The sequence below is a fragment of the Dendrobates tinctorius genome, unplaced genomic scaffold (assembly GCF_039654945.1).
Source record: "Dendrobates tinctorius isolate UK_male_01 unplaced genomic scaffold, ASM3965494v1 ptg000027l, whole genome shotgun sequence".
Lineage (NCBI taxonomy): Eukaryota > Metazoa > Chordata > Amphibia > Anura > Dendrobatidae > Dendrobates > Dendrobates tinctorius.
Genome location: NW_027361695.1, coordinates 13158913 through 13172211, shown reverse-complemented (window position 1 = coordinate 13172211; position 13299 = coordinate 13158913). Strand labels below are relative to the sequence as shown.

General features: G+C 40.6%; 1 protein-coding gene across 17 annotated transcripts in view; it reads right to left on the bottom strand.

Moving 5' to 3' along the window:
• The window catches only part of CADPS (calcium dependent secretion activator), a 482209-nt gene that overhangs the window by 42468 nt on the left and 426442 nt on the right, over window positions 1-13299 (bottom strand). For 8 of the 17 annotated variants that reach the window (XM_073569792.1, XM_073569796.1, XM_073569784.1 and 5 more), the window contains one exon: window positions 12239-12286. The exons of the other annotated variants lie outside the window; for them this stretch is intronic. In XM_073569792.1, the coding sequence (XP_073425893.1) occupies window positions 12239-12286 (48 nt within the window). The remainder of the gene's footprint in view (window positions 1-12238; window positions 12287-13299) is intronic. 17 annotated transcript variants of the gene reach the window in all.

The following is a 13299-nucleotide window of genomic DNA, read 5'->3' as shown; positions in this document are numbered from 1 at the left end:
GGTGACTTATATAGAGCATTCTAGAATACTGTCCTGCGCTCCTGGCCCAATTTTAGATAAAAAAAAATCTGGTGACAGATTCGCTTTAGAGGTTTGATAAAAGTTGAAAGCAAAGTTTTAAATTTTATTTTATTTAAAAAAAATTATAGAAAAAAATCCCCATCAGGGTAATTTGTTAATTTTTTAAGTGAATAGTTTTTCAAGTCATCTATTAATGCATCAGTACAATGGCACACATTTCCATCAATGCCATTACTCCTCATCGGCAATCCTCACCTTTTTTTTCCAGCCAACTGAACTTTGTATCTCTCCCTGCTAGCAGTTAATCTCCGTGCATTTTAATACTAGCGAGCAGCATGTCACGCTGATCAGTTTCGTAAGACTGGGGTGACCTTAACATTTTCAGAGCAATCAGTTTGGCTTCTCGGAATGATTAGGAAACAATCTTCTCAGGGAAGGATACAAAACAAATTAACTGTCTTCAGCAAATATCTATCACTGCATGTAAAGCTGTCTCGGTAAAACTCTGCTAAAGAGGCCGAAATCCTCTAAAGATCTAAAACCTGGGAATATATTAAACATTTTGCTATTAAGGGAGTTTAATACTGTGCAATGAAATAGTGTGCAAATCTCTAGCTTTAAATAGAAAAATGCACAACCTGGAATACAAGCTCATGTACAGCTATGCGGCTGATATAACGGCAGCGGAACAAGATGATGTGAGTCATTCACACAACCAAAGAGGTCACTTGGAAATCTAACCATCCCGGGAAGGATTCCAGTATTAAAGCTGATGATCGCTGAACGGAAAAATATTGCTTTTAATGAAATTATGTGAAAATTTTCTCAAATCTATAGAAAAGAAGGTTCCTAGAAGCAAAGATCAAAAATAGCCCCTATTATGGTGCATGGTTTGACAACGGAAGCACCTGGGGTCCATATGGAGTTGGGCACGTCAGTCTTAGTGATCGGGACCGCTGGAGTAAGATGCGCCTTACACACTAAGAGGCGCATGACACTTATTCAATTAGGTGCATCTTACAACTGGCGTGTGCCACTGTCAGTAATTTTACTTTTGAAGATGAGCAAACAAATTTGAGTAAATTAAATTCTACTTGAATTTGATAAAAATCCGCATTCACCCAAAATGTGGATTTATGTAATTTGCGTCTTCGTGGACTGAGCAAAATGGCCGTCATTTTTCTGAAGCATAGTTTTCTTCGAAAGGTTAAAAAAAATCATTGCACTCATCACCATTACCTCCTGGCCCCTTGGCACTCACCGTCACCGGTCCAGCCGTCACTGCATCTTCTGGTCCATTTGAGATGAAATCTTCAGGACTCTCACATTGTGCTGGACTAGCAGATGTCACGGTGCCCACGGAAGGTCTCATCAGATGATGTAGTGCCATGATGTTGTTGACTTTCAATGAGCCTGTGAAGAACCCTTTTGGGCACCATGACATCCAGCAGTCTGGCACACTGCGAGAGACCCAAAGATTCCTTTGTGAATGGTGGGGGATCAGAAGATGTGGTGAGGAGCAAATGGGTGGCAGTAATGGAGGGGCCCAGAAAGGTGAAAGGTGAGGTGAAAATAACCTTATTTATTAAATATTGCATTATTCTATGGGGTTAAGATAGACCTCAGAGCGTAATAAAGGGCATTACATTCTACAACCAGGAGGGATATGAGTTCAATGTACTCATATATGGTAACTATCCTTCCCATTGGACAGGACATTCATTTTACAGCCTCACCTGAAAAGCAATAAACATTGAATTTTTTTGTAAACTCAATTTCTATCGAACCTGATATAAATTAATTGAACCTATATAAGAGTCCATAAATTATCTTTTGAGAGGAGCATCTTGGCCATCTCTACAAAGTAACAGTATAATATGCAAGGATTTAAGCGAGATATAGACTTGGCATTGATTACTTTAAATATGTAGGTATACTGTATAATTAACAAGTTGTGTTACGCAATGTTTATTAAGGGCTACAGTAATTTGTAATATCACTGATCATCTAGCATCTTTGAGGACTGATTTTAGGGGTGTTGCTTTTAAGAATAAGGCATGCAATCTGGGTGCTTAATGCAGCAGGTCGCCAATGCCACCAGAAGCGAAATCCTGGATTTTCTCCACAATTTTGTCGTCAATTAGAAATTAAGTGGAATGAAGACTTTTATAGATCCATTTAACTCTATCTGCTCAATTGTACAATGATATCCAGTCAATGCTATCTTTGTACAAATATTCTATCAGAGAATCAAGACCATGGTAAAACCAGGCAAAGCATTGAAGACCAACCCCTTATTTTTTATCCCCTTTAGTTCTCTAAGGGAGAAAGAGTGTCAACTCCCATACAAAAAATGAGATGACCCCAACATAGACATATTTAGCATCTCTAAAGTCATGCATTTTTTTCTGGTAAGCTCTTTTATGGAGTTCCACAGTTTGTGGTAAGCTTTAAAGTATATATGGTCTTCATAATTCATTCCTCTACATTGTTTTGAGTTTTCAGAGTATGTTTATTTTACTATCTACAAGCCGTCCTCTAGGTATGGGATGCAATGGACGGCCAAGTGGTATGCGACCGGTGCCTCAAAAAACAACATGCCAGTGGCCCCTATCACTATATGATTAAGTTCTTACTAGACTTTATAGTAAGCACAACCAGTGCGATCTGATAACTGCCAAGGACAAGCCAAATACTCCGAGGCAATCTATAACTGTTTAATCCCTACCAGACAGATTAAGCATATAATTGACCCATATAATCCCTGTATCATCTCCAGTCAAATGTTTCCTCGATCTGATTCGCCTTGACAAGGACTCTGCAAGAAAGCTTTCAAGCACACGGTATTATTATCAGGATAGTGTTTTTCATTAAACTTAGAGATGGCTTTTTAATCACTGATCTTGGGGACTGCTAGACTTAAGCAGATGAGCCGTCATTAAGCACATCTGTTGTAATCCTTATATTTTCCTTGGGCTGCATCTTGAAGACATACAAGAAGTCAAAATAATAATCAGTTTCCTTGATCTGTATTAACTGGTGTCTCCCTTGATCATTTGATTTCTTAAATCAAATATATTCTTGTGGAAGTTAACTTACGGGAGACAGCAACAATGTGGTGAAAAAAAATATTTTAAAGGTTTGGTTTATCCATGAATTGGAATTGGCAGAAACGGGGCAGTAAATAAAACATGTACTTTAATGGTGTCATATATCACTGGTCTATGACTTATTACACCTTCCGTTGGCCATGTACATGAATCCAGATTTCCAGCACTCCGGGCAAGTGACTTAGTTTCATTGTAGTATGAAAATGCCTTTGGAAAAAGCAAAATTGCTACTCAACCAAATGAAAATGCTAGCATATTCAGAACTACAAAGGTTATTTCCCCGATTGACGTGAAGCAAATATGGATACAGCCATCTTTGACTGCATTCACATCTATATCAAAGGCTCCATCACAGTTTATGTTGTCTTTGACAAAAGAAATAGAATTCCATGCAAGAATTTTCTGCCCATCAAACTGATAAACACTTTGGCATAAGCCAAAGGAACCCCAGTATAAATCTTTTCCTCCCATCAGGCACTATTGGTCGGCTTCATGCATCAGATCTGAAAGGGGTGGTTCAAATTCCAAAGTAATTTCCATACCAAATCTCTTTCTATTTAATGCCATAATCTAAACTATTTTCTAATATACTTTGATTAAAAATCTCCTATTCTTCCCTAACGACACTATATAACTGCTTTTCTTTTTTTTACAACTTCCTATTTGTTGGCACTTTGTTTGAGGAGAGTGCACTGTCAATGTTCATTGTCAAACAAATACACAGAGTGCAGAGGTCAGTGCCGCCCACGCAAGTCATTTGCTGGGGTGGTGCTGGTCTCTGCACGTCAGGTATTCTGACACCACGCACAGACAGTGCGCTACCGGCAGGCTTGTTAATACTGATCTGAGCCAGTGAGAGAGTGCACTGTCATTGTGCAAATCACGCAGGGACTACCACGGTCCCTGAAACGAGTGTAACTGATGACGTTTTGTTTCAGGGAGGGGGCAGATGTTCCGGCAGTAACCGCTGCCTCTGCAACCCTGATGATATTTCGCTTGAGTATCCCAACATGAACTAGGATTCTCAAACGAAGTGTCATCAAAAAGGAAGTAAAAATAAGAAAGAAAAGCAGTTAAATAGTGTAGTTAAAGAATGATAGGAAAATTTTAAAGTACATTAGAAAATAGTTGATATCATAGCATGAAATAGTAGGAGACTTAGGATGGAAATTGGATTTCAGACCACCCATTTAAGGAGAGTTATGGATTTCTAAATAACATATTTAGGTAAAAAATTGATGTTCAAGTTCAAGAATGAACATTCATTTTAGCCCCTTGAACTCCACACCATTTTTGGCTTTAAGGGCAAAAGAAATCTTCTGTTTTTTTTTATTTTATTTTAATTTGTTTCTCGCCATAGCTTTTCCAATTTTAAGTCAATGTCCTTATGTAAGTTCTCATTTTGTGAGACTGGTTGATTATTTTAGTATTTGTTTATTTCATTATAAATATAATAAAAACTATTTTTTAGTTTATTTTTATTTTACTCTATTCTAGAAGTATTTTAAATTTATAGAATAGGTTGTTATGTTGATTATGATGATAAAAAAATGTTTATTATTGGATGCATTTTTTTTAACTTTATGTAATTAAAATGTATTAAAGAGTACCTGTCAGGAAGATGTTGCAATGTAAAGTAAAGACGATGCTGTAATGGGGCTGTAATGCTCATTACATTCATACCTTTGGTGCAGAATTCCGCTTTGTTGGTTAATCACCATTTGAAGTTTTCTGTTAATTAGATCTCGGTGCACAGGGGCCAGACTGTGCACTTTTCTCCTCCCTGTCTTTAATTCCCTGGACTTTCCGCCTGCCTCTGGTCTGTGAATGACAGGTCACTGCTGAGGTTTAAAACAAAGGAGGCGGGTGATTTAGAGACCAGAAGCAGACGGAGGGACTGGGAATCACAAACAGAGAGGAGACGACCCCATGCACAGTCCGGCCCCTGTGCACCGAAATCAAATTAGAAGAAAACTCAAAATAGTGATTAAACAAGAACAACAAAGCGGATTTCTTTACCAAAGGTATCACTGTAGTCAGCATTACAGCTCCATTACAGCATCGTCTTTACTTTACATTGCAAAATCGTGCTGACAGGTACTCTTTAATACATTTTAATTACATAAAGTTAAAAAAATGCATCCAATAATATACATTTTTATCATCATCATCAAAATAACAATCCATTCTATAAATTCAAAACAATATTTCTAAATAGAGTAAAATAAAAATAAATTAAAAAATACCAAGATCACTGTGGCTGAGCTCCACAGATGCAGGATGGAGATGGAAGAAAGTTCCACAAAGTCAACTATCACTGCAGCCCTCCACCAGTCGAGCCTTTATGGCAGAGTGACCCGATGGAAGCCTCTGTGCAAGACATATGAAAGCCCGCATAGAGTTTGCTAAAAAACGCATAAAGGACTCCCAGACCATGAGAAATAAGATTCTCTGGTCTGATGAGATGAAGATAGACCTTTTTGGTGATAATTCTAAGCGGTATGTGGGCAGAAAATCAGGCACTGCCCATCACCTGCCCAATACAATCCCAACCATGAAACATGGTGGTGGCAGCATCATGCTATGGGGGACTGGTTGCAATTGAAGGAAAACATGAATGTGGCCAAACAAGACAATGACCCTAAGCACACAGCTAAAATAACAAAGGAGTGGCTTCAGAACAACTCTATGACCATTCTTGACTGGCCCAGCCAGAGACCTGACCTAAACCCAACTGAGCATCTCTGGAGAGACCTGAATATTGCTGTCCACCAACGTTCACCATTCAACCTGATGGAACTGGAGAAGATATGCATGGAAGAATGGCAGAGGATCCCCAAATCAAGGTGTGAAAAACTTGATGCATCATTCCCAAGAAGACTCATGGCTGTACTAGCTCAAAAGATGCTTCTACTCAATACTGAGCAAAGGGTCTGAATACTTATGACCTTGTGATATTTCAGTTTTTCTTTTTTAGTACATTTGCAAAAATTTCTGCGTTTCTGTTTTTTTTTCAGTCAGGATGGGGTGCAGAGTGTACATTTATGAGAAAAAAATGAACTTTTTTGTAATTAGACAAATGGATGCGATGAAACAAAGAATGAGACATTTAAAGGGGTCTGCATACTTTCCGTACCCACTGTATATATAGTATATACTTGCTTATCTGTTGTCAATAACAGTAATTTTGACCAGCGGTGGTCAAACTTTTATATGCCACTCTGTTAATGGACGGGTTGCCATTTGGGTTCACATAAGTTTGCTACATCAACAGGCATCTTAAACAGGGTGTCCCTACCTTCTATGCGTGGACAATCCCAGGTCCATCCTCAATGGACCCTGGACTGTCCACCCAAAGAGGATGGGAACACCCCTTTGATTTTACTCTATAAGTTAAGCTCAGTTTCAGTCTCCTTATACTAGGTACTAAAGGATACAGATCAGGATTCCTTTTACCTTTAGACCATGATCATGGGTGTGTATCACAGGACCTGCTCCTGGTCTTGCAGACACAGTGTAGTGACCGTGAACACACAATCACAGCTCTATAGTAGGTCGGTGCACGTCCTCTGTCAATAAGAGGAGTCCCAGCTAATTTTTATCGACCTCCATGTAGGTGACTATATAATGTTTAATCAGTGCTAATCTAAGGGATATACTGGCACGTGTAGGCAACTGGAAATAAATATAAGGCTACTTTCACAAATCCGTTTTTTTAAATCCGGCACGATGTGGCGAAAATTGTGAAAACCGGATCCGGGATTGGATCCGTTTTTTTCACATAGAATGTAATGATCGCGCATCGTGCCGGATGGACATGCGGCGCCTCCGGGTTTTGCCGGATACGGAAAACATGCGCCATCCGGTGTCTGCAAAAAACGTTGGCTGCAACGTTTTTTTGCAGTGCCGGACCGGCTTTTTTAACAGCGCATGCCCAGGCACTGTGAGTTTTAACCCCACAAGTGCCCGGCGTGCATCTCCCTCTCCCCCTCCCCTTCTCTCTCTCCCTCTGTCTCTCTCTCTCTCTCTATACGCTCCATACCTTTCTTTGGCTGGCTCTCTCATCCCCCGCTGTCTCTTTGGCTGCTCTCTCGTCCCCCGCTCTCTCTTTGGCTGCTCTCTCGTCCCCGCTCTCTCTTTGGCTTCTCTCTCATCCCCCGCTGTCTCTCTGGCTGCTCTCCCTCTTCGCCCGCTCTCTCTTTGGCTGCTCTGTCGTCCCCCGCTGTCTCTCTGGCTGCTCTCTCGTCCCCCGCTCTCTCTTTAGCTGTTCTCTCGTCCCCCGCTCTCTCTTTGGCTGCTCTCTCATCCCTCGCTGTCTCTCTGGCTGCTCTCGTCTCCCGATCTCTCACCAGCTGGCTCTCTCATCCCCCGGTGCTGCGGCTCCTTTAAATGTCCTCCAAGTCGCATCAGGCACCGCATGTACATCCGGTGTCACCGATGCAGGCCGGATCTGGCGGCCCGGCTTTTCGCCGCACGCCGCCGGACCCCTGACACCGGATGTGTGAAAGAGGCCAAAGATTATGATGGAAAACCTCTAGGGTATGCGCACGTGGGTAGCATGGCAGAATATTTTCCCACCATTTTTCTAGATGGAAAATGCGCCATTACAGCAGTAGCTTTTTGGATGAAATTTGAAATCGGTAGATTTTACCAAGGATCTTTCCTTTGGAAATCAAAGGGGGGAATTTGGGTGAAATATGCAGAATTACCGCAGTGAAATCTTCAGCTGTTTTTAGCGTGAGGATTTGGATGCAGATTTGGATTTGCTTGGATGCACTAAAATGCCAATTAGAATGGTTGTATGTTGCTTTATGAATAATAGATATGAGAGTAATTTGCCTTAATTATCTTAAATTCAACAGAGCAAAGACTAAGAATTTTGTTTGTGTTAAACTTGATTTCACACCTACTCTACAACTGTTTGTGACTGCAGTACAAAATATGGAAAGCTTTCCACCAAAACTAAACTAAAGGATAGCTGTACTTTCAAGTAAATTTTCAGAATAAGCTGTCATCTCTAAACACATGAGAAATACCCCTATTTCTGGCCATTAGATCACTGCATTTTCACCAAGTCTTCCCCTCTGCAGGCTCTATCTCTTGGTTTGCAATTGACTCTGAGCTACTGGGTGAAGACTAGCTGATATGATTTCTCGCATACCCAGCACAGCATACAGAGAGGGATTTCTGCTCTTCATTCCTTAGTTAGCACTCTTATACATTAGATGCACTGGTGAAATAAATTAAAAAAAATGGCATATTTATTGCAGGAAGACGGAGGTTTGGCAAAAATTCATGCAATAATATCCACCGATCATAGAAAACTAAAGTCGACCATAGACATTAGTTGACAGTCGTTCTCGGCCATCTCTCTCATACACATCAGCGTTCGCTCTTCCGATCGCGCCTGTGTGATTTCTATCAGAAAGGCAGCACCAGATTTCTCTACCAGAGACTTATCTCTGTCGGAACAATGTGATCGGCAGCACAACATCAGACATGCCCTATTGATGATTGATATCTCCTCTAACAATCAGTTGGATGGTGTCCCCATACACATTGGACATGTCAATATAGGCGGGTTTGGCCAACAGTAGACTAATGTGCATGGGGGCCACTCATGAGGAGACCACTTTGAAGATACACTAAAAAAAAAAATCTGCACCATAAATTGACAGGTGGGAATTTATAATTTGCCCTGCAGGTCACTTTGTTGCTGTTGCAATGTGCTGCAGATTTTACACCTATAAATCCATACTGAAAATCCAAAGGGTATCCACTATGTGTAGACATACCCTTGAGGTGGGACTTGATTTGGCATTGGAATCTTAAAGGGAATCTGTCACCTATTTTTTCGTATATAAGACCTCTCCCGGCGCCTGCGCACCGGAGCCGCGACGGGAAGCAAAGAAGAGGGCGTCATCACTAGAAGATGGGATGCGCCGGACCGCGACACCCATCGGACCCGGACCGGACCCGTCTGCCCATGGGTGAGTATAATGTAACTCCTTTTTCTTATCTTTCAGGTTACATCGGGGGCTTATCTACAGCATTACAGAATGCTGTAGATAAGCCCCTGATGGTGGTGGCCGCATCTTATATACGAAAAAATAGGTGACAGATTCCCTTTAAGCTAGGCAAACAGGCTGTTAAAATGTGCGCCCTATGCATACTGGAGTGTTGTGAGTTCATTTTCCCCTCCGTCACTGAGGCCTGGTGAACTCCCTATTCTAGTGAAGGAATTTAGTGAGCCTGATTATCAGGCACCTGGGACTAATGAAGACGATTGGCTGAGTGGAGTCACTGACTGGATTTAAGGCAGCCTACGCCCTTTCTGCCCTGCGGGTGATTTCTCTGTGGACTCTTGGACACCAGTCTGATTCCTGCTCTCCTAAAGCTAAGTTTTCTGTTTTGCCTTTTTGCATTTAAGTTTTGTTTTTGTTTTTCTTGCTTTTTGGATTCTGCCACTCCCTGCTGGAGTGTGCAGTGTTCCGTTAGCTCTGTCTTCTGAAAGTACCTGAGTGCTGATTTAGTTTTTGAAGCTTAGTTGCTTCAGGGCCATTTTTATATCAGCTTGTTGGCTTTTGTCTCTGATAGGGTTTTGGCAGATTGCAGACAGCTGCCTTCCTATCCGTTCCTATCTAGGTAGTTTTTGGGCCCCGTCTTTGCTCAGCCTGTCTTTCTGTCTGTGTAAGTGTTTTCATCTTGCTTCACCGTCATTATATGTGGGGGGCTGCCTATTGCTTTGGGGTCTGCTCTGGGGCAGTTAGATTTCCCCTTTCCTTCTTTAGGCCTATGTATCTCTCCGGCTGTGATCGAGGGGTCTAGGTCATCGTAGGAACCCCCCACGGCTACTGCTAGTTGTGTTGATAGGTTCAGGGGTCTGCAGTCTGATAGTTGCCAACTTCTCTGGTTTTCTGGACTTGGCTAGCATTTCTGTTTTTGCCTCCTACGGTGACTCAATCATAACACTGGAGTGCAGTGGAATCAGCCAATGTAAACATATTTACAGCATGAATGTCGATAAAGGAAAACAAACATTAATACTTTCATATGTTTACATAAAATGTCAATTATTGATACATTGTTAAATGTCCTATTACAATTAACTTATGGAAAAAAAATCACTAATGGTCGATCCCCGGGATATAATTTACATGCGTGTTCAGTGACCCCCCGGAACCCCATCAATTAGCTGTATGTGAATGGGTATATAGGCACAGCAACTTATCCATATGTGCAGCTGTAGCTAGTAACCCAGGTCATATTCACAGCGCTATAAACCGTTTCTTATAGGGGATGTCAAGTGAAGAGAAGTAATCAATTCACGGAATGGATGATAGCTTATAAATTGATGGGGGGTCCGATCACTGGGGAATCCCAAGATAGGAAGAAAATTATATCCAGCTCACCGTATGGGAGATCTTAACGTTTGTTTGGAAAAAGCTGTGTCAGGCAAATCAATGGAAAAACTAGAAGATCCAGCTCAACGAACTGTGAACAAGCCTTTATTCACAAAGTGCTTTGTAGAGGCTAAAACAAGATATCAGTGGTACGGATCACATGACAAGTGACTTTAACGCATTTCAGGGGATCTAGAACCTTATTCATGATATAATAAATGAGGGTGCTAGATCACCTGAAACGCGTCGATGTCGCTTGAGCCGGATCTTCGGGTTCTTCCACTGATTCCCAAGATAAGCAATGTGGGGCATCTATAGCTCCGTTAGAATGGAATAGCAGTGCATGTACTCAATCACTGCTCCTTTCATTCCCTATGGAGCTGCTGGAAAATGGCTTGACAGTACTATAGAGAATGAATGGAGAGGACTAACAGGAATAAAAGTGCCTCATTCTGCCAATCGGTGGAGGTCCCAGCATTAGGACCCCCACTGATCTATAAGCTATCATTATCATAAGTGATATCGTAAGTTCACTGAATGACTCCTTTAAGGAAGCCCTCCCCCTCCCATCAAAGTTTTATCCTCTTAATATATTTTAATCATCATATTATATAGCACTGTGCACTTACAATTGCTCATTTTGGCCTTCTACCTAGTTAATTCTTCTCTTTCCCATTAGGTCTATGACTTTACTTGACTAGCTGAATCCTTCTAAGTGCTAAGTAGAAAAAGGAGGTACATTTTCCCAGCATTAGTCATTATTAGAACTACAATTCTACATCACTGCAATGTCCCTGGAAGTCCAGCTCTATCCCCTCTTCAACTCCTGTTCCAGCTACTCCGCGGCTTCCCCGGACAGGGATTTTGCTGTGATAAATAATTGTAGTTCTGATGATGACTCATGCAGGAAAAAAGACGACTTACTGTCTCTATATATAACTTCTGTTTTTAATAATGTGATGTCATAGACCTATTAGAAAAGAGAATAATTAATTGGGTAGAAGGAAGAAATTAGCAATTGTAAGTACACAGTGCTATATAATGTGATGACTGCAATATATTAAGAAGATGAAAACTTTGATGGGAGTGATTATTTAGGATCATAGTGAGTAGGAACTCAGTCCGACCAACTTTGTGCATCATTGATTATATAAATGTTTTGTTTTCCCATTAAATCCTTTTAACAGCTACAACTACATGTATTATAGCAAAAATGTAAAACCAGGAGCGCATTTAATGTCACATTAATATTTAAAAAGTTTTGTGGAAAAATTATTTGTGGAAAGGTTACAAAAGGTCATTTTCTCTCCAGGACTAGTCAGCCAGTCCCTTGACCCAGATCACATTAATGAAACCCTTGAATGCAGAATACATAATAGCAGCGGATTAAATGAACATCTTGAGGATTAACTCTTTTCTAAGCACCTGGGTAAATATCATATTATTAATATTCTTTGCATCACTTATTACATAAAAAAAAGCATCAGTGAAAGAAAAGAAGTTAAAGTTATAAGTAAACCAATAATCTTTTGAAAAAAAAAAAAGGCAATAGCTACCAAACGTGGCAAATGATTTTAGGACTGTAAAAAAACAAAACATAATAATAATAATAATATTGATACAACACTATGATGGTGCTAAAATGAATTGTGAAAAATGAAATGGTTAAAAAAAAAATTAGATGAATCAAATACCAAAAATTACCTCAAAAATTCTCAGGCACATGACAGAATTATTATCATCCAGCCTTTTCTAAATGGGGAAGACAAGAGGCATAAATAAAATGACAAAAGGAAAACTAAATTTTAGGGGGAAAAACAAAATTGAAATAAAAGGGGAATAACGTAAACAAGGGAACATAAAGAAGCAAAGTATCTAATGATATTTTTTGAGTGAGGAAATTTAGCTTTTTAAGTCAAAAATTCAAAAAGGGGGGGGGGAATTGAGTTTTCCCATAAATTTGTATTTTATTTTTCTTTAAATTTTATGCTGTCAGATGATATTATTACTATGAGGTTTGTCTGGTATTAATTTATATTTCCCCATAATCTTACAAATATTGAAAATAACAAGGACACTAACATTCACCCTCTCAAGGTCTAGCACTGCCTCTTCATCACTGCACCAGTCTTTTTTGACAGGCGGCAATGGGGAGGTCATAATTACAACACATTTAAACGTTGCAGCCAATCACTAGGTTCAGAGGTGATGGCAGAGTGGACAACACAATTCCCCCGAGCCCTATTATTGGCTGTTTTTATCAAATGGGCTGTAATGAATTCAGCCAATGAACAAAGAACAGGGAAGCAGCAGAAAGGCAGCGTTGGACCTCGGTAGGGTGAGTATAGATGTTTTTGCTATTTTCCAATTTTGCAAGTCTATGGAAAATTAAAATGAATCCCGGACAATATCTTTAAAGGGAATTTGTCACCGGAAGTTGGAGGCCTATGTAAATGGCCTGTGTCCGGTCCGATGGGTGATGCTTCTTCCTCTTTCTCCACCCCATCCGTGGCCCCCGTCTGTGATCTTTGCCGGTATAAGAGAAGTTCAACTCCATAGTTCATGCATGCGCAAAGCAATCTTGCTTCGCGCAGTATGCTTTGCCCAACTGCGGGCAAAGCCGATAATCATTACTGCGCATGCGCCGGTACACTATGTCTCGGAAGTATTTCGCTGTGTGTCGGGACATAGTGTACCGGCGCATGTGCAGTAATGATTTTCGGCTTTGCCCGCAGTTGGGCAAAGCATACTGCGAGTGCGCAAAG